Source organism: Neoarius graeffei, chromosome 17 (assembly GCF_027579695.1).
Source record: "Neoarius graeffei isolate fNeoGra1 chromosome 17, fNeoGra1.pri, whole genome shotgun sequence".
Classification (NCBI taxonomy): Eukaryota; Metazoa; Chordata; class Actinopteri; order Siluriformes; family Ariidae; genus Neoarius; species Neoarius graeffei.
In genome coordinates this window covers 23,573,312-23,594,574 of record NC_083585.1, presented here as the reverse complement: position 1 = coordinate 23,594,574, position 21,263 = coordinate 23,573,312, and the positions used below count along the sequence as shown (strand labels likewise).

The 21,263-nt window shown below is 41.3% G+C and overlaps 1 protein-coding gene across 1 annotated transcript in view; it reads right to left on the bottom strand.

Moving 5' to 3' along the window:
- The window catches only part of grik4 (glutamate receptor, ionotropic, kainate 4), a 645,415-nt gene that overhangs the window by 351,489 nt on the left and 272,663 nt on the right, over positions 1-21,263 (bottom strand). The window contains exon 5 of the mRNA XM_060943850.1: positions 17,567-17,745. Within this exon, the coding sequence (XP_060799833.1) occupies positions 17,567-17,745 (179 nt within the window). The remainder of the gene's footprint in view (positions 1-17,566; positions 17,746-21,263) is intronic.

The following is a 21,263-nucleotide window of genomic DNA, read 5'->3' as shown; positions in this document are numbered from 1 at the left end:
AGTATTCATACCCCTTGAACTTTTTCACGTTTTTCCACCTTACAACCACAAACTTAAAAGTTTTTTTTATTGAGATTTTATGTGATAGACCAACACAGAGTAGCACATAATTGTGATGTGAAATGAAAATGATACAACCACGATTCCAAAAAAGTTGGGACAAAGTACAAATTGTAAATAAAAATGGAATGCAATAATTTACAAATCTCAAAAACTGATATTGTATTCACAAAAGAATGTAGACAACATATCAAATGTCGAAAGTGAGACATTTTGAAATTTCATGCCAAATATTGGCTCATTTGAAATTTCATGACAGCAACACATCTCAAAAAAGTTGGGACGGGGCAATAAGAAGCTGGAAAAGTTAAAGGTACAAAAAAGGAACAGCTGGAGGACCAAATTGCAACTCATTAGGTCAATTGGCAATAGGTCATTAACATGACTGGGTATAAAAAGAGCATCTTGGAGTGGCAGCGGCTCTCAGAAGTAAAGATGGGAAGAGGATCACCAATCCCCCTAATTCTGCACCGACAAATAGTGGAGCAATATCAGAAAGGAGTTCGACAGTGTAAAATTGCAAAGAGTTTGAACATATCATCATCTTCAGTGCATAATATCATCAAAAGATTCAGAGAATCTGGAAGAATCTCTGTGCGTAAGGGTCAAGGCCAGAAAACCATACTGGGTGCCCGTGATCTTCGGGCCCTTAGACGGCACTGCATCACATACAGGCATGCTTCTGTATTGGAAATCACAAAATGGGATCAGAAATATTTCCAGAGAACATTATCTGTGAGCACAATTCACTGTGCCATCCGCTGTTGCCAGCTAAAACTCTATAGTTCAAAGAAGAAGCCGTATCTAAACATGATCCAGAAGCGCAGACGTCTTCTCTGGGCCAAGGCTCATTTAAAATGGACTGTGGCAAAGTGGAAAACTGTTCTGTGGTCAGACGAATCAAAATTTGAAGTTCTTTATGGAAATCAGGGACGCCGTGTCGTTCGGACTAAAGAGGAGAAGGACGACCCAAGTTGTTATCAGCGCTCAGTTCAGAAGCCTGCATCTCTGATGGTATGGGGTTGCATTAGTGCATGTGGTGTAGGCAGCTTACACATCTGGAAAGACACCATCAATGCTGAAAGGTATATCCAGGTTCTAGAGCAACATATGCTCCCATCCAGACAACGTCTCTTTCAGGGAAGACCTTGCATTTTCCAACATGACAATGCCAAACCACATACTGCATCAATTACAGCATCATGGCTGCGTAGAAGAAGGGTCCAGGTACTGAACTGGCCAGCCTGCAGTCCAGATCTTTCACCCATAGAAAACATTTGGCGCATCATAAAACGGAAGATACGACAAAAAAGACCTAAGGCAGTTGACCAACTAGAATCCTACATTAGACAAGAATGGGTTAACATTCCTATCCCTAAACTTGAGCAACTTGTCTCCTCAGTCCCCAGACGTTTACAGACTGTTGTAAAGAGAAAAGGGGATGTCTCACAGTGGTAAACATGGCCTTGTCCCAACTTTTTTGAGATGTGTTGTTGACATGAAATTTAAAATCACCTAATTTTTCTCTTTAAATGATACATTTTCTCAGTTTAAACATTTGATATGTCATCTATGTTCTATTCTGAATAAAATATTGAATTTTGAAACTTTCACATCATTGCATCCCGTTTTTATTTACAATTTGTACTTTGTCCCAACTTTTTTGGAATCGGGGTTGTAAACGGTCTTCAAAATTTTAAACAAATAAAAATCTGAAAAATGTGGTGTGCATTAGTATTCAGCCCCCTGTACTGTGATACCTCTAAATACAATCCAGTGCAATCAATTGCCTTCAAAAGTCATCTAATTAGTTAATAGAGTCCTACTGTGTGTAATTTACTCTCAGCATAAATATACTTGTTCTGTGAAGGCCTCAGTGGTTTGTTAGAGAACACTGAAGAACAAACAGCATCATGAAGACCAAAGAACTCACCAGACAGGTCAGGGATAAAGTTCTGGAGAAGTTTAAAGCAGGGTTAGGTTATAAAAAATATCCCAAGCTCTGAACATCTCAAGATGCACTGTTCAATCCATCATTCAAAAATGGAAAAAAGTAATGCACAACTGCAAACCTACCAAGACATGGCCATCCACCTAAACTGACAGAGCGAGCAAGGAGAGCACTGGTCAGAGAAGCAGCCAAGAGGCCCATGATCACTCTGGAGGAGCTGCAGAAATCCACAGCTCAGGTGGGAGAATCTGTGCACAGGACAACTATAAGTCGTACACTCCACAAATCTGGCCTTTTTGGAAGAGTGGCAAGAAGAAAGCCATTGTTGAAAGACAGGCATAAGAAGTCCCGTTTGCAGTTTGCCAGAAGCCATGTAGGGGACACAGCAAATGTGGAAGAAGGTGCTTTGGTCAGATGAGACCAAAGTTGAACTTTTTGGCCTAAATGCAAAGCGCTATGTGTGGCGGAAAACTAACACTGCTCATCACCCTGCACACACCATCCCCACTGTGAAACATGGTGGTGGCAGCATCATGCTATGGGGATGCTTTTCTTCAGCAGGGACAGGGAAGCTGGTCAGAGTTGGAGCTGGAAGATGGATGGAGCTAAATACAGGGCAATCCTGCAAGAAAACCTGTTGGAGGCTGCAAAAGACTTGAGACTGGGAAGGAGATTCACCTTCCAGCAAGACAATGACCCTAAACATACAGCCAGAGCTACAATGGAATGGTTTAGATCAAAGAATATTCATGTGTTAGAATGGCCCAGACAAAGTCCAGACCTAAATCCCATTGAGCATCTGTGGCAAGACTTGAAAATTGCTCTTCACAGACGCTCTCCATCCAATCTGGCTGAGCTTGAGCTATTTTGCAAATAAGAATGGGCAAAAATTTCAGTGTCTAGATGTGCAAAGCTGGTAGAGACATACCACAAAAGTCTTGCAGCTGTAATTGCAGCAAAAGGTGGCTCTACAAAGTATTGACACGGGGGGCTGAATACTAATGCACATCTCATTTTTCAGATTTTTATTTGTTTAAAATTTTGAAGACCATTTATCATTTTCGTTTCACTTCACAATTATGTGCTACTCTGTGTTGGTCTATCACATAAAATCTCAATAAAAAACTTTTAAGTTCGTGGTTGTAAGTTGGAAAAATGTGAAAAAGTTCAAGGGGTATGAATACTTTTTCAAGGCACTGTATGTGTCAGCCCTGCGATGACCTGGCAACTTGTCCAGGGTGTACCCTGCCTCTCACCCATCATCAGCTGGGATAGTCTCCAGCTTGCCTGCACAGGATAAGTGGTTATGGATAATGGATGGATGGATGTTCAATTTCAGATCCAGGAGGTTGTTCATCTCAATCATGCTCCTTCAAGAAAATCCGTCATTCCCAACATGAGAATTAAAGTCCTCCATGAGCACCAGGAGCACTATGGAGTGAATAGGAGGTATCCTCTCAAGCACTTGCTTTACCACCTCCTGGAAAGCTGTGTATTCCAATCTGCTATTTGATGCATTTGGACAGTCCAACTTCCTTCCCGATGCTCAAACTCATTGGGGACCTGTTGCCCACGAGTAAAAACTCCAACTGCAAAGCCATCAGGAATTGTTGAGTATCCCCAAACATGCCTGAGATCTACCTCCTGAGGGAGCTCTGGATTTGGAGAGAGACAACTACTGATCGAGAAGTTTGTTACCATATTCTGGTGATAACCTCATCTTGCATGTATTGGTTTCCAGATGACTCTCGGGTCACTCCTGGTTGAACCTGGGATTTCTGCCCATGGTTATTGGGTATCATCCAATTTTGTAAATAAATCACTTGACGTTGCAATGTTCCATGAAGGCATGCCTGCAGGTACAATCCTTATTGTACTATTTAGATAAGACAATGACCATTTGCCAAGTTTTCATCTTTCACAGAGGACAGAGGTTACGGCAGCTCCTTTGTCAAAGCAGAGACTGGCCCATTGGGTGGTGAACATCATCACCATGCCCCATTGCTGGGTTTCAGTCATGTGACTTTTCTTAGTGGTTTTACCGGAAGTGAAATAGCTGGTGGTCTAAACGGCTGCCGTAGTGCAAACAACTAGCGATAACTTATCAGAGTACGCTCATAATCTAGAAGCCAGTGCTTGCTTTAGATATATTCAGAAGATTGCTACAGTATGTGTAATGGAATTGACCCCTACAGTCTGGGAAAGAAGGATTTGTCATACGATCTCGAAAACTACCCTTCAGTCGAGTTCCCAGACATCTCAAACTATCTGGTGTTGCAGACGTCCTTCTACACCGCAAAACAGATGAAAGCGTGGAAGAGTACGGAGGCTTACAACTTTTTTGTATGTGGCTGGGTAAAGGACCTCAGTATCAAGTCGCTGCCCAATGAATCCTGTATTGTTTGTGCCCGTGTAAGTATGTTTTTTTAAGCTTTTCATTTGTGTCTTTACAACGAAGCGCTGCAAGTTGAAGTGTAAACAAACAACAGTTGGCTTGATTCTCACTTGTGTTGGCTCTTATCTCTCAGGTAAATCATTCACAAAGATCAGCAAAGACCTGGATCTTAGTTAAACAAGACAGAGAAGCGATCATGGCGCATTGTAACTGTCTGGCTGGGTAAGAATTTTGTCGCAACCTTCATGCATATGGACTTTGTGAGGGGTGAGGAGTAAACAAAGAAACAGCTGGAGACTTTCGCACTTTATGACTAAAAAAAGTACCGTAAAATAATGACACATAGCAAGAAAAGTACTTGGCAAACACTAAAGACATAGCTGAGAGGGATACAAACCTTTCACCAAGTGATCACTGCAAATTCGAGCTTGCTTCAACTCGGCTCTCTTCAATTTCAGTGAGAGGTTCAAAAGCCACCTTTCTCGACGTCTTTTTGTGAAATCCTGTGTTTGTTCAGCCTTTTTTATTCGTTCATGGGGAACCCTGAAGAAACTTTTATCAGTTTCATGGTTTGATCGATTCAATCTAAAACAACGCAAGTTTAAGGCATTGTTCATGCGAGCAATGCACCTTCTTCATACAAACGCTTTGTCAACTGAGCTTTGGTAGACCACCAGCTAAAGTTTTAAATAACTAATGAGGTAGGCGTGACATCACATGAAACCCAGCAATAGATGGCTTCATTAATAGAACCACAGTTACATCGGTGACTAAAGTTTTCTATTTAGTGACTAGTGATCTCAGATCCCAGGCTTTAAATTTTAAGTGTCACTATCAGTAGAATGGCCAAGGAGTTAACTGACTCGTTCGGTCAGGAGTGCCACAGACCATCCACCATATTTTAACAATCGTCTTTGAATGACGGCCCTGGCTATATAAATCAATTTCTTTGCAGAATGTCACAGTTTACCACATTGTTCTGAAAACATTTTCTAAATATCTCACTCAAAAAATGACATTTTCTCACAACACCATAATTTAGCCTCTGAAATGCCCTGCAACCTTTATCAAATGCTTTACAAAATTTTCAAAAGCAAACAAGCATAATGACAATGTGCAGAAATTATGCACTCTTTCACTGAAGAATAGCCTTAACAATTGCATGGCAAGCATGTCTATTCAGAAAACTCTTCTCCATTGTCAGCTCTAATAGACTTTCAACAGTAGAAATTCTTCACTTAGTACTGAAAGCTTCATGAACATAAAAGGCCTGATTCCAAGTCATCATTTCAATTATAAATTCCTTCATGAATCAGTGGGATTGTTGGCATAATTGTCAACATTTTTTCAAGACATCAGGCACAGGCAACTGAAATATAAAAAGTGCAGACCCCTGAGAGTTCAAAGTCCTCCTACACCATCCTCCAAACTACTTAAGGGCTTCATGGAATTGGATTAAATCAGTAACTATCAATCAGACAATAAGAGTAATTGAAAAATACTAGTAATTGTTTCATGGCAGAAAAGTTTTATATGCAAACTGATTAATGGTGTTATTCAGCTGACATGGGCTGCAGGTTTAGAAAGTGGGCCATCTTGAAAATCCATCAATTTAATATTCTGTATTATATTGTAGAAAAATATATATATAATCATTATAAAAATACAAGGTATACACTGTCAGAAAATAAAGTACCTTTAGGTGTACAACAGCTTGTCACTGGGACAGGACCCTCTCAAGTATTTGCACCCTTTATGTACTGCACTGTAAAACATTTCAAATTGGTTTAACTTGGAAATGCAAGGTCACCTGCTGCTTTGAAAATATAAGTTAACTCAATTTGACGATAATCTTTGTTTAAACTCAGAAAAAGCCTTAATTAGTCAAGACAACTAAATAATTCAGGTCTAACCTTTGAAAATTTGCACAGATTAGTTCAAATTAAAACACATTTTAGAGCTCATTGAGTTAAAGAGAAAAAGTAAGTGGACATAACTAAACAAGACTGAAATGTTTTACAGTGTGCTTGGGAACATACCCTGGTGAAAAATAAATGTGCTAAGTGTACTAAAATTTAGCATACTTTTGTGTACTTGAAGCCACACTAATCATCAATATACTTCAAGTGTGTTTATGATTAGTTAACTTGAGGCATGCTAAGGTATTTTGGAACAACTAATTTTGTACTAAATATATATTTAATTGTAATTAAATTGTAGAAAAGTGCAACTTGAAGTGTATTTAGTGTACTTTTATGTGCTAAATTACACATAACTTTCACTTAGAGTATATTTTAGTATAATATATTTCTATAAAGTGTAATAAAGTATAATTATTTTAAAGTGTGTTAAAAGTGTTAGCATGAAAGTGTGATGTTTGTATACTTTTTATATATTTACAAAAAGTACAATTTGTGTAAGTACATTTTCAATATACTATTGAAAATATAAAAATACTTTAAATACAATAAAGTACATTTATTTTTCACCAGGGTATATGTACCTTTTTGACCGTAAAAAGGCACAATTCACTTCCTTGAGGTCCAATAATGAGCCCTGGAGGGTATGTTAGTGTAGATCAGCCTTTCTCAACCGGGGTGCCGCAGCTTCGTTAGGGGTGCCATCAAAAAATTATATATTCTAACATTGAAATAAATAAAATGAATTAAAATTCCAAAAAATGATAGTTACACTAATGTAGATCATCGCCGCCTCATGCATCATCAAAATTTGTCTCATGGTCCCCCTTTCACAACATCGCTGCCAGGGTCAGTGTATGGTCAGTGTGACAGCGTATATTTTATATGGGGGTGCCTTGAGAATTTGCATACTTCTGAAGGGTGCCGTGACTGAAAAAAGGTTGAGAAACGCTGGTGTAGATTGTACCTTCCATCCATCCATTATCCATAACTGCTTATCCTGTGCAGGGTCACGGGCAAGCTGGAGCCTATCCCAGCTGACTATGGGTGAAAGGCGGGGTACACCCTGGACAAGTCGCCAGATCATCACAGGGCTGACACATAGACGCAGACAACCATTCACACTCGCACCTACGGTCAATTTAGAACCACCAATTAGCCTAACCTGCGTGTCTTTGGACTGTGGGGGAAACTGGAGCACCCGGAGGAAACCCACGCAGACACGGGGAGAACATGCAAACTCCACACAGAAAGGCCCTCGCCGGCCGCTGGGCTCGAACCCAGAACCTTCTTGCTGTCAGGCGACAGTGCTAACCACTACACCACCGTGCCACCCCACCAATTAGATACTTAGATAAATTACTGTGGCAGCGGGGGCATGGTCAAGCGCCGGTCTGTGACAGGAGGGCGGAGTCAGGGCGCTTGACCACGCCCCTGCTGCCACAATTACATAAGTAATATGTTAAGTAAAATACGCAACCACTGGGGGTTGCACAAGTTAGTGCATACTTAGTGCCAGTCCTAATTCAGGAGGGTTGTGTCAGGAAGGGCAGCCGGTGTAAAACCTATGCCAAATCAGGTATGCGGAACAGATCTGCTGTGGTGGCCCCAAAAGAGATAGGGAGTGAAGAAGAAGAAGATTCTGTCGGGAAGTATTGTGCAGTGCATCGCTGTCTACAAGTGTCAGAATGAGCCTAAAACTGTGTATTGAGGGCTCCTGAGTGGCACAATAAGAAATGAAAGGCGGGGTACACCCTGGACAAGTCGCCAGATCATCACAGGGCTGACACATAGAGTCAAACAACCATTCACACTCACACTCATGGTCAATTTCAAGCCACCAATTAACCTAACCTGCATGTCTTTGGACTGTGGGGGAAAATGGAGCACCCGGAGGAAACCCACACAGACACTGGGAGAAGATGCAAACTCCACACAGAAAGGCCCCTGTCGGCCACTGGGCTTGAACCCAGAACCTTCTTGCTGTGAGTGGCCAACAGTACTAACCACTACACCACCGTGCCACCCCTTAGAGTGTACCTTGGGGGACAGAAAATGACTCCTCCTGTACACCTATTTCTGGCAGTGTACAAGTGGAATTCCACTTCTCTCAAATCCTTGGCTGGGTGCAACAGGGAAGAGTCAGCCATAAAACAGTGTACATGGGTATTTGAGGGATAAAGGCTGTGCTCAAGGGCACAACAATTACAGCTTGGGTGGAATTGAACCTACTACTACTACTACTAATAATAATAATAATGGGTGGCACGGTGGTGTAGTGGTTAGCGCTGTCGCCTCACAGCAAGAAGGTCCAGGTTCGAGCCCCATGGCTGATGAGGGCCTTTCTGTGCGGAGTTTGCATGTTTTCCCCGTGTCCGCGTGGGTGTGCTCCGGGTGCTCCGGTTTCCCCCACAGTCCAAAGACATGCAGGTTAGGTTAACTGGTGACTCTAAATTGACTGTAGGTGTGAATGTGAGTGTGAATGGTTGTCTGTGTCTATGTGTCAGCCCTGTGATGACCTGGCGACTTGTCCAGGGTGTACCCCGCCTTTCGCCTGTAGTCAGCTGGGATAGGCTCCAGCTTGCCTGCGACCCTGTAGAACAGGATAAAGCGGCAACAGATAATGAGATGAGATGAGGTTAGTATTATTGTAAAGTAAGAAAATTGGGACATATTTAAGTTTTCACCTGTGATGTAGCACCTGGCAAAAAGGTGTAGTGACTGAGGTATTGCGGAATGGCATTACACTGAATCATTTCCCAAAGTGGCAGTGTTTCTTTTGGGCTCATCAGCAGATCCAGTATAAAACCAGTCTTTAAACATAAGGAGGAGTCATTTATAGTGTGAATTGACACACAGAAAATTGCAACCAATCCCCTGAATAAAAGAGTTCTCAAAGCATATTTATGAACGCTTTCAAATTTCACATCGAGTAAGGTTACAGAGAGCCATTTTCTCAGCTCTGTACAAGTCCCCTCATATCCTGCTTTTACTCTAAGATTCTGTTTTTCCTTCCCACTTCATCCTATTTATTAAAGCAAATGAGGGGGAAAAAAACAGGTACAGCAGTCAAGTGTGTTTTTTTCAGCTTATAATAATTTTGTCCATGCATCAGTATTCTATAATGTAAGAATTATCCCTGCAACTGACCATGTAATTGGAACGGGTGCACAGGAGCATCAGTGCAAGCATTGGCAAACAGCTCTGCCATCCTTGGCCATACTGTGTATTGAACAGCAGCCAATCCTCTGTTATTCCACATGCATGCTCCTCACTTCGAGAGAGGGGTGTGTGAGAAAAGATGAGGAGGCCAAGGAGATGTGGAAGGGTGAGAGAAAAGCAAATCCTCCCTGTTGTGAACTGCACAATTTACTGTCAAAGCAGAGAACCCACTGTCACCATAGCAACAAGAAAAGCCAAGGATTGGCTTAAGATGGAAATCCGAATACTTGAATAAATCCAATAGGAGTGAATAGGAGTGAATGCATGACTGCACAAGTGACTGATAGATTTTGAAACTTCAACAAGGGAGACCAAAGAGTTTAGGCCAATGGAGACTATTTAAATAAGTGACATGTGTTCTGTGATAATGTAGCTTCAGTGCTAATACGCTGCTAAATTGTGGAGTGTACAAGCGCTACACAAGTAATGCACACAATAACTTCAACCATTTTTGATTTCACCACTCAATAACCTTCTTGAGTGACATGCATTGATAGTCCTTGGTATGACTTTAAACTGCAACCGGTGGTGAGTTTCAGGTCCAGGAGGATTTGAGTATTGGGGAAAGCGGAGTTACCTATTAATCACCATTGTTCCTAGGTCCGTTCTGACCCGGAGTGGTAGCACCTGCCTGGGTTCCAGCTATGGGTTAAACAGTACATCACCAATAAGGTGCAGGCAGAAGGGTGCTTTTCGGTGCAATGTGGCAGTTGAACCCAACAGGGTCAATGGCGCACCACCAGATGGCACGTGGAAGAGCCACTCAAATGGCCAATGGATGGCATCACTCAGCAAGTCAGTTGTCACTGCGGAGCAACTTCCATACCCGTCAGGTCTGTGGCACTTCTGTGCACCACTTGGCATCAGGTCTGGAGGTCCAGAGAGAAAACATGATGGGGGCACAACATCGTTTGTCTTACCTTACTGTGCAAGGCACTTCGTTAAGAGAGGAGAATAGTATGCGAGAGCTCACAAGGCCAGATATTCTGTGGCGGCTCGGCCGGGCCATTTGTACCGCTGCTGCAGGTGACTCTGTCACTCTGGTGCAGGCCTCGCGGCCCATCTGCGTTTCTGCGCGTCCTAATGAAGCAGTCATCATCGCTAGTGAGGGACAGCTGCCACCAAACCTTCTTGAAGAGTGCAAACTAGACTCGCAAACCTTTAATTCTCTACATGACTTTTAACTGGACTGCATTTCAAAATAATTGCCTTTCCCAATAGGAAAGCTGTTTCTGAGGTATAAATTTGTTTTGCTTATTTGTGTATTAACTTTTTTTATCTCACTTTTTTAATGTCATTTGTAGAATCTTTGCTTCTGCAACCGACAGCAAATTTCACGCATGAAATGTGATCTGATTCATCATTCTTCATTCATCACCCGGTTTCCTTTGGGCTGAAAAGGTAAGCGCTTGTTTTAATGATGTGAATTGCATGCAGGTAATTTCGACAGTCTAATTTGGTTTGGTTTTTATCACAACTCTGAAAGCTAATAACGCTCCCTCAGTATCTTTCAAACTTAAGTCACCGTGTACTTCGGGTTGGTGGGATCGAAGGGAGTTGTAGAATAAGATACTAAGTGGAGAATTATGGTATGTTTCCTAATTCAGTATTTAGTACTACTACTACTATGACTAATAATAATAATAATAATAATAATAATAATATGAAGGATCTGTATGGTGGATTCCAGGTATCCCACAGACTTCCATTCAAAATCTTATATACCATGAGGATCTTAAAGTCAATTCTTGCTTCTACTGGTAACCAATGCAGATTCTGGCATATCGGTGTTACATAGTCAGAACGGTGTGATCCTGCTATCATTTGAGCCACAATATTCTAGATTCCTAGATTCCTAGATATTCTAGATTCCTTTTGATACTTTGGGATTCCATATAAGAGATTATTATACATATAGGACACTTTTTCCATGGAATAAAAACATGTATTATATTCCCTTCTCGTGGGTTTATTGATAGCATGCAATATTGTTAGCATATCGCTTATCCTCCATGTATTACTCCACTCTACCCAATGGAGAATATTGTTATAATATTGGCAAGACAACACGACGTCACGTGTCAGAGCTCATGCGAATATCCAATGACAAAACTTTTCTGCTGTGCATGTGCACAATCATTTCTTTGTCCACCAAAAAAGAGAGAAGATGAAGCTAATCTACTGCTACTGCTATAATTAAGCACTAAATAAATAAACTGAAAACTGAAACCGAAGATGTGCTAAACACCCGAAAGGCTACCAAAACTTCATTACATATTCTTCACGCATATTTACAAGAGAAAAACATACCAACGGACATTAAAAAACTGGAAGAGAGACACATCAGAGATGTAAAACTTCCATGCTAGCAAGTGACTGTGACAATTTGTAAATAAACATGGCTGCAAGGTTTGTTTCATTAAAAAGGGAAAATTTTGAGAGAATTTTGGCTGCCAGGTCGCTCTGTTGTGTGTAGCTGTCGATGCGGATTTTAAAAGTAACTAAGTAAATTCATCTCATCTCATCTCATTATCTCTAGCCGCTTTATCCTTCTACAGGGTCACAGGCAAGCTGGAGCCTATCCCAGCTGACTACGGGCGAAAGGCGGGGTACACCCTGGACAAGTCGCCAGGTCATCACAGGGCTGACACATAGACACAGACAACCATTCACACTCACATTCACACCTACGGTCAATTTAGAGTCACCAGTTAACCTAACCTGCATGTCTTTGGACTGTGGGGGAAACCGGAGCACCCGGAGGAAACCCACGCGGACACGGGGAGAACATGCAAACTCCACACAGAAAGGCCCTCGCCGGCCCCGGGGCTCGAACCCAGGACCTTCTTGCTGTGAGGCGACAGCGCTAACCACTACACCACCGTGCCGCCCACTAAGTAAATTGCACAGGGAAAATAATAATAATATTTGGCTTGACTGCACTAGCATTGGCCTTCACTAACACTACACTGGCTGGAAGGTAACTGGACTGCTACGCTAAGGGCACCGAGTTGCGGGTACGCTAGCATTGGCCTTTAAGAATGCCGATATAAAGAGAGTGTGTATGTATAATAATAATAATAATAATAATATTGGCTGGCTTTGAGTGGTATATCAGATATATTCCATTCAGCTACTCGTCTTCAACTCGTTCAATATCATGCTAGCTGAATGGAATATGTCTGATAGATCACTCAAAGCCAGCCAATATTATTTAACTATTACAATAGTCGAGTCGGCGGCACGGTGGTGTAGTGGTTAGCACTGTCACCTCACAGCAAGAAGGTCCGGGTTCAAGCCCAGTGGCTGGCGAGGGCCTTTCTGTGTGGAGTTTGCATGTTCTCCCCGTGTCCGCATGGGTTTCCTCCGGGTGCTCCGGTTTCCCCCACAGTCCAAGGACATGCAGGTTAGGTTAACTGGTGACTCTAAATTGAGCGTAGGTGTGAATGTGAGTGTGAATGGTTGTCTGTGTCTATGTGTCAGCCCTGTGATGACCTGGCGACTTGTCCAGGGTGTACCCCGCCTTTCGCCCGTAGTCAGCTGGGATAGGCTCCAGCTTGCCTGCGACCCTCTAGAAGGATAAAGCGGCTAGAGATAATGAGATGAGATGAGATCACTCAAAGGCAGCCAATATTATTTAACTATTACAATAGTCGAGTCGGCGGCACAATGGTGTAGTGGTTAGCACTGTCGCCTCACAGCAAGAAGGTCCTGGGTTCGAGCCCAGTGGCCAGCGAGGGCCTTTCTGTGTGGAGTTTGCATGCTGTCTGCATGTGAATCTCCCCACAGTCCAAAGACATGCAAGTTAGGTTAATTGGTGGCTCTAAATTGACCGTAGGTGTGAATGTGAGTGTGAATGGTTGTTTGTCTCTGTGTCAGCCCCGCGATAACCTGGAGACTTGTCCAAGGTGTACCCTGCCTCTTGCCCATAGTCAGCTGGGATAGGCTCCAGCTTGCCTGCAACCCTGCAGAACAGGATAAGCAGCTACAGATAATGGATGGATGGATGGATGGATGGATGGATGGATGGATGAATAGTTGAGTCTAGAAAGCACAAGGGAATTCACCAACATCTTCAGTCTGTCATACAGAAGGTATTTCTGAATGCATCCAATTGATCTTATGGCAAAACTGGCCTTCTTCCATGTTTCATTGATGTGCTTATTGAAAGACAATATGTTAGCCATAATGACACCCAAATTTCTGTTTTTTTATTTAATTGCAATTGTGGTATTTGTGAATGTTAAAGACTCATAAGGTGATGGTTGCTTGTTGAAACGAGCTGTGGTATTCAACAAAGTGTGAAAGGTTTGACTTTCCAAACTGATTACTTTGAACAATGGCTAATCCAAAATCTACACTATGACTAAATGGCCCTAATGTACTGAACAATAGCAGTAGCTCAGTGAGCAACATTTTCAGGAAATAATCAATTCTCAGGACTGAGATTCACACGGTTGGAACGACTGAATGGTTCAAGGTGAAGGTGGGACTCCATCAAGGATCTGCTTCGAGTCCTTTTTTGTTTGCCATAGTGATGGATAGCTTGACGGATGAAGTGAGGCAAGAGTCGCCATGGAACATGATGCTTGCGGATGATATTGTGATATGTGGTGAAAGTAGAAAGGAGGTTGAGTTGGGTTTGGAGAGATGGAGGTATGCAGTGGAACGAAGAGGAATGAAGGTGAGCAGTAGCAAAACAGAATACATGTGCATCAGTGAGAATGGGGATGAGAGTGTAGTGAAGATGCAAGGAGTAGACATAAAGAAAGTTGATGAATTCAAGTACCTGGGGTCAACTGTGCAGGAAAATGGAGGCTGCGATAGTGAGGTGAGAAAGAGAGTACAGGCAAGGTGGAGCAGTTGGAGAAGGATTTTGGGAGTCATTTGTGATAGGAAAGTCCCAGCAAAAGTGAAAGGTAAGATGTATAAGACAGTAGTGAGACCAGCTGTGATGTATGGATTGGAGACCTTACCCTTAACGAAGAGACAGGAGGCAAAGTTGGAGGTGGCGGAGTTGAGGATGTTAAGGTTTGCGATGGGAATGACAAGGTTGGACAGGATAAGGAACGAGCACATCAGAGGGACAGCACATGTGGAGAGCTTGGGAATTAAGCTAAGAGAGATGAGACTGAGATGGTATGGGCACATCCTGAGAAGAGATGCAGAGCATGTGGGAAGGAGAATGTTGAGGATGGAACTGCCAGGCAAACGAAAATGAGGAAGGCCAAAGAGGAGGTACATGGATGTGGTGAGAGAGGACATGAAAGTGGCAGGTGTGGTAGAGAAGGATGCGGAAGACAGGGAGCAATGGAGATGAAAGCTCCGCTGTGGCGACCCCTAATCGGGAGCAGCCAGAAGAAGAATCATCAATTCTCAGGACTGTCACTGAGCCACTCTGTTGATGAAGGATTTAACCCTCAATCCTTCAACTCTGTTCTTGAATCATGTCCTGTTTGTTCCATATTTTGCTTGAGATAAAACCAACTCGCAACTGTCAAAGAATACATTTAAAATGGGTTTTCAGTGGACTTTCAGCTTTCATTTGAGGGCATTTACATCTAGATCAGGAAATTTAGACACACACACACACACACACTGTTGTCAAGGGATCCAAAGTAATTGGACACTAGATAACATCATAATAAATTAAATTGTCATTTTTAATGCTTGGTTGAAAATCCTTTGAAGTCAGTGACTGCCTGAAATCTGGAACCCATAGATATGACCAGACATTGGGTTTCTTCTGTGTTGATGATTTGCCAGGCCTTTACTGCAGCTGTCTTAATTTCCTGCTTGTTCTTGGGATGTTGCCTTCAGCAAGTGGAACGAATGCTCAATTGGATTCAGATCAGGTGATTCACTTTGTTATTGAAGAACATTCAATTTCTTTGCCTGAAAAATTCTTGGGTTGCTTTCGAAGTGTGCTTTGGGCCATTGTCTGTCTGCATTGTGAGGTAGACAACATAGCCCTAAACACTTCAGCATTCTCCCTGCTGCTGTTGGCAGTAGTCACGCCATCAGTACATAAAAGGGAATCAGTTCCATTGGAAGTCATACACACCCAAGCCAAAAGATGAAGTAGTGTGCTTCAGAGGTGAGTAGTTCCTTCCCTTCTCCATAATCTTCTCTTCTCATCATTTTGGTACAAGTTGATTTTTGTCTCATCTGTCAATAGATGTACAGTAGGTCCAGAACTGTACAGGCTTAATTAGATGTTTTGAAAACTCCAATCTGGTCTTCTTGTTGTCAAACTCACATCTTGTGGTAACCCTCTGGATTTACACTAGTGAAGTCTTCTTTTGATTATCAACTTTGATACAGATCCACCGAGCTCCTGGAGGGGATCCTTGATTTGTCCAACTGTTGTGAAGGGTTTTTCATTTGATCAGAAACATAATTCTACTTTCATTCACTACAGTTGTTTTTTTGTTGTCTTCCAGGCATATTTGTCTTCCTAAACTCACCAGTGGATTATATATATTTTTTAGGAATGCATCACATAGTTAAACTGATCACACCCAATGCTTGTTAATTCTCCAATAGTCCAATAGTTAAGACATTTCGTCCAAAGCCTTTTTCATACACACATCAGTTATTTTATTTTATTTGTTAGAAAAAGAAGAATTCTCAGTAGGATTTGACCGAAGCGGAAAACATTTTTGTAAAGCAAATGGCGTAAGATTTAATATGATCCAGACAGCTTCAAAAATTAATAACTCGGCCAACAGAGCTCACAGCGAAGCCAAATTTTACAGTCACCTCCCTCTAAGCCTCCCCCTTTGAAAGAGCATGGTCTCAGCCCAGTATTTGTGAATGAAGCCCCTGTGAGAGCGCTGCTCCACGCCTGAAGATTTAATATGATCCAGCCAGAAACATAGACATGCAAGTGAGCAGCAAGGGAGTTAACTCATCCCAAGGTCAGCAAGTGGCATGGGCCGACGTGGTTACCCCCTTAGTACGTTCTTTAGTGTTGAAGCGCACGTACTATGGCACTCATTTGCTTTACAAAAATGTGTTTTGCCTCGGTCAAATTCCATTGAGAATTCCTCCTTTTCTCAAACAAATACCTGAAATATAAAATAATTGATCGTGCGTATGAAAAAGGCTTTGGACGAAATGTCTTAACTATTGGATGAAAAGCCATTGGATGAAATGACCTGTATGCCTTTGGACTTCGTATTGAACGTTAACAGCTACAGACTCCTAATGCAAACTTCTAAAAAAATGCAAAAACTCTGCCCTGAAATAATGAGGCAATAACACACACTGGACCATAGAAAAGCTGAGATGCCAGTTTTTCCAATTGCTTTTGTTTGAATGTATGTACCCTCAAATTAAAGGTGAGAACTTTTTATTACTAGAATAACAATAATTTTGTATTGAGACTTCCAGTGTCTAAATATTTATGGACCTGACTGTGTGTATACAGTACTATGCAGAAGTCTTCGGCACATGCAAAGAAATGCTGTGGAGCAAAGATGCCATAAAAATAATGAAATGAAATGTTTCTACATTAAAAAATTATACTGTACAGAGCAATAAACAGGAGTAAATAAAAAAAAGTCAATATTTGGTGTTACAACCCCTTTGCTTTGAAAAAGTAGTCTCACATACAATTTGTGCAGTTTTATAAGGAAAGTAGTTTTACTGAGCATCTTGCAGAACCAGCCCCAGTTCATCTGGAGACTTTGTCACACTTGCTTCTTATTTTTGCAGCAAAACACAGCAGCCTTTATAATGGTTTTTGGTTTCTTATGTAAGTGGTCGCTTATGTAATATGCTGCTTTCTTGATTAACATACAAACATTTTTCTGTAACATTTAATTTTACGCTGTAAAACTAGTGTTTGTAAATCTAAAATGTTTTTGTACTGACTCAATAATGTAGAAGTCAATAAAAAAATCTACAGATAGATAGATAGATAGATAGATAGATAGATAGATAGATAGATAGATAGATAGATAATTCAAGTAAAGATATATGTTAGTCTGTTTTATGGTATGTCAGCCTTCCTACCCTCTCCAGGATGCTGTGGGACATGGTGGCGTTGGCGTCGACGATGATGGTGGCAGTCTTGTCATCTCGAATCTCTTTGAGGAGGGGAGTAGGGTCTTGGCTGTCATCCAGCATGCGAACAGAGAGTGTTTCCTTGGAAATGAGAAACTGTCGCAGTAACACTTCCAGGTTTAATAGGCCTGTTGAACACACACACACACACACACACACACCACAGAGACAAACCAATGAACACTTGAAAGACTTGAGAGGTCAGGTGTAAGAGGCTGTTCTGTCATATCTCAACTCTCATTATCTGTTCCATATAGTTTATAATTTTATTATTACAATATTAAAATGGTTATAGTTCAAATTATACTTCACATTCAATTCCAATCCAACAGTCCAAGATTCAGTGTTTGTCCATGATCAGTGATTGCTGTACCATGTTTTTTTTTTTATATACTTCTCAAATCTCTGTCCTTTTTATGTAGACCACTGCACATCAGGATCTACAGTGTCTTGCAAAAGTATTCATCCCCCTTTGTGTTTATCCTGTTTTGTCACATTACAAGCTGGAATTAAAATGGATTTTTGGGGGGTTGGCACCATTTGATTTACACAACATGCCTACCACTTTAAAGATGAAAATTGGTGTTTTATTGTGACACAAACAATAAATAAGATGAATAAAACAGAAAACTGGAGTGTGCATAGGTATTCACCCTTCAAAGTCAATATTTTATAGAGCCATCTTTTGCTGAAATTACAGCTGCAAGTCTCTTGGGATATGTCGCTATTAGATTAGCACATCTAGCCACTGGGATTTTTGCCCATTCCTCAAGGCAAAACTGCTCCAGCTCCTTCAAGTTAGATGGGTTGCGTTGGTGTACAACAATCTTCAAGTTATGCCACAGATTCTCAATTGGATTGAGGTCTGGGCTTTGATTAGGCCATTCCAAGACATTTAAATGTTTCCCTTTAAACCACTCCAGTGTAGCTTTAGCAGCATGTTTAGGGTCATTGTCCTGCTGGAACGTGAACCTTCGTCCCAGTCTCAAACCTTTGGCCGACTCAAACAGGTTTTCTTCAAGAATTGCCCTGTATTTAGTGCCATCCATCTTTCCTTCAGTCCTGACCAGCTTTTCTGTCCCTGCAGATGAAAAGTATCCCCACAGGATGATGCTGCCACCACCATGCTTCACTGTAGGAATGGTGTTCTCAGGATGATGGGTTTGCGCCACACATGACATTTCCCATGATGGCAAAAAAGTTCAATTTTAGTTTCATCTGAACAGAGAATCTTCTTCCATGTATTTGGGGAGTCTGCCACATGCTGTTGGGCAAACTCCAAATGTGTTTTCTTATTTTTTTTCTTAAGCAGTGACTTTTTTTCTTTTCTTATTTTTTTTCTTTAGCAGTGACACTCTTCCATAAAGCCCCGCTCTGTGGATTGTACAGCTTAAAGTGGTCCTATGGACAGATACTCCCATCTCTGCTGTGGATCTTTGCAGCTCCTTCAGTGTTATCTTTGGTGTATTTGTTGCATCTCTGATTAATGCCCTCCTTGCCCGGTCTGTGAGTTTTGGTGGGCAGCCTTCTCGTCAGGTTTGTAGTGGTGCCATATTCTTTCCATTTTGCTATAATGGATTTAATGGTGCTCCCTGAGATATTCAAAGTTTGGGATATTTTTTATGACCCAACCCTGAGCTATACTTCTCCACAACTTTGTCTCTGACCTGTTTGGAGGCTCCTTGGTTTTCCTGTTGCTTGCTTAGTCATGTTGCAGAGTCAGGGTCCTTCCAGAACAGGTTGATTTATACAGACATCATGTGACAGATCATGTGACACTTTGATTGCACACAGGTGAATCTTAATCAACTAATTATGTGACTTATGAAGTGAATTGGTTGGACCAGCTCTGATTTAGGGGTTTCATACAAAAGGGGGGTGAACACCTATGCACACTCCAGATTTCTGTTTTTTCATCTTAATTATTGTTTGTGTGACAATAAAACAATAATTTGCACCTTTAAAGTGGTAGGCATGTTGTGTAAATCAAATGATGCTAACCCTCCAAAAATCCTTTTTAATTCCATTTTGTAATACAACAAAACAGGACAAACACCAAGGGGGATGAATACTTTTGCAAGACACTGTACATTAAACATTTTTAGCATTATAGGGCTATGTTTAGGCAGACTATATTGGCTGCTATCCAACATTAATCACTGTTATGGTATTTGTAGGTATGTTTGAATATTTAAATTGGAACCTATTTACATTTTTATGTGCACAATGCATGCTGGTTTGAATATGGTAGACTGTTTCAGCTTCCATCACTGTTAGGAGACTGGTATAAGCAATTTGAATACTTATGATATTAATTAATTGCTAATTTAGAGCAAGTGAGAGCTTCCAGGAGAAAGTCAGACATATGAGGCTCCATGAGGCAAAAGGAAAGTGTTAGGAGCAGCTGTTACTGCAATTCTCCAGCAGAACCTGTCATCTCTTTCACTTGAGCTTCTTGGCAGATATTTAATGAAGCTAGGTTCTGTGCGTGCATTCCCCATGTACTGTAGCATGTATGCCAGCACGTAATTTCATTTTGTGTACACAACATGTGCAAGATGAGCGCACGATTTTTTTTTTTCATTTTATTCTTGCCTGAGGCAATGCTGAAAGCTGTGTCCTAAAGTTGGGCTTATTTTCACATGACCACCACCATAATGACCCGAATATGGATTACAGGCTGAATTTTTGGAGATCAGACTTCTGTGCTATATGGATCGGAGTGCACCGAGTATGGTGCCTTGAGTGGCCTATCACACTGAGACTCTGATAAAAGCAGCACTGTATCTCATCCTCAGCAGTCAGTCATTCGTCCAATTTCATCAGCCTGGAGAGTTCGAATAGGGATTTACTTTGGTGACCAGCCAGTGGAAAACATACAGTATTAACAAACCAAAAATGCAACAAATCAGAAAACAACATCAGCAAATGTAAAAATACTACAGCCAATTCAGAAAAACAACATTTACTCATCACAGAAAGGGTACATCCATCCATCCATCCATCCATCCATCCATCCATCCATCATCTGTACTGCTTATCCATCAGGGTTAGGGGGGAAGCTAGAGCCAATCCCAGCAGACAAACAAAAAAAGAACTGGACATTTTCAGTAAGTTATCTTGTTAGCCTGGCAAAAATAATTTAATTTGATGTTACTTATGTTATTATAGCAAAGCGTAATTCTTTCTTGGGAATAACCCGGCTTCCTTACAGCCGGTTTGCAGTGTTCACATACTCCTATTAATGCTGAACAATCTCAAATCATATACTAGTGCATCTCAAACAATTAAAATAGCATGAAAAAGTTCAATATTTTCCATCAGTTATTTTAGAAAGTGAAAATTTAATATATTCTAAACTTATTACATGTTAACTAAAATGTTTCAGGCATTTTTTTCATTTTAATTTTGATAATTATGGCCTATAGCAAAAAAAATTAAAACAAACATCTCAGTATATGAGAATATTTCATTTCGAGTTTGAGTAAAACAATATAAATTCACTGTATCTCTCGGTCTAGTTCAGTACACACAACCACAGTCATGGGGAAGACTGCTGACTTGACAGTTGTCCAGAAGATGATCATCGACACCCTCCACAAGGAGGGCAAGCCACAGAAGGTCATTGCTGAAAAGGGTAGCTGGA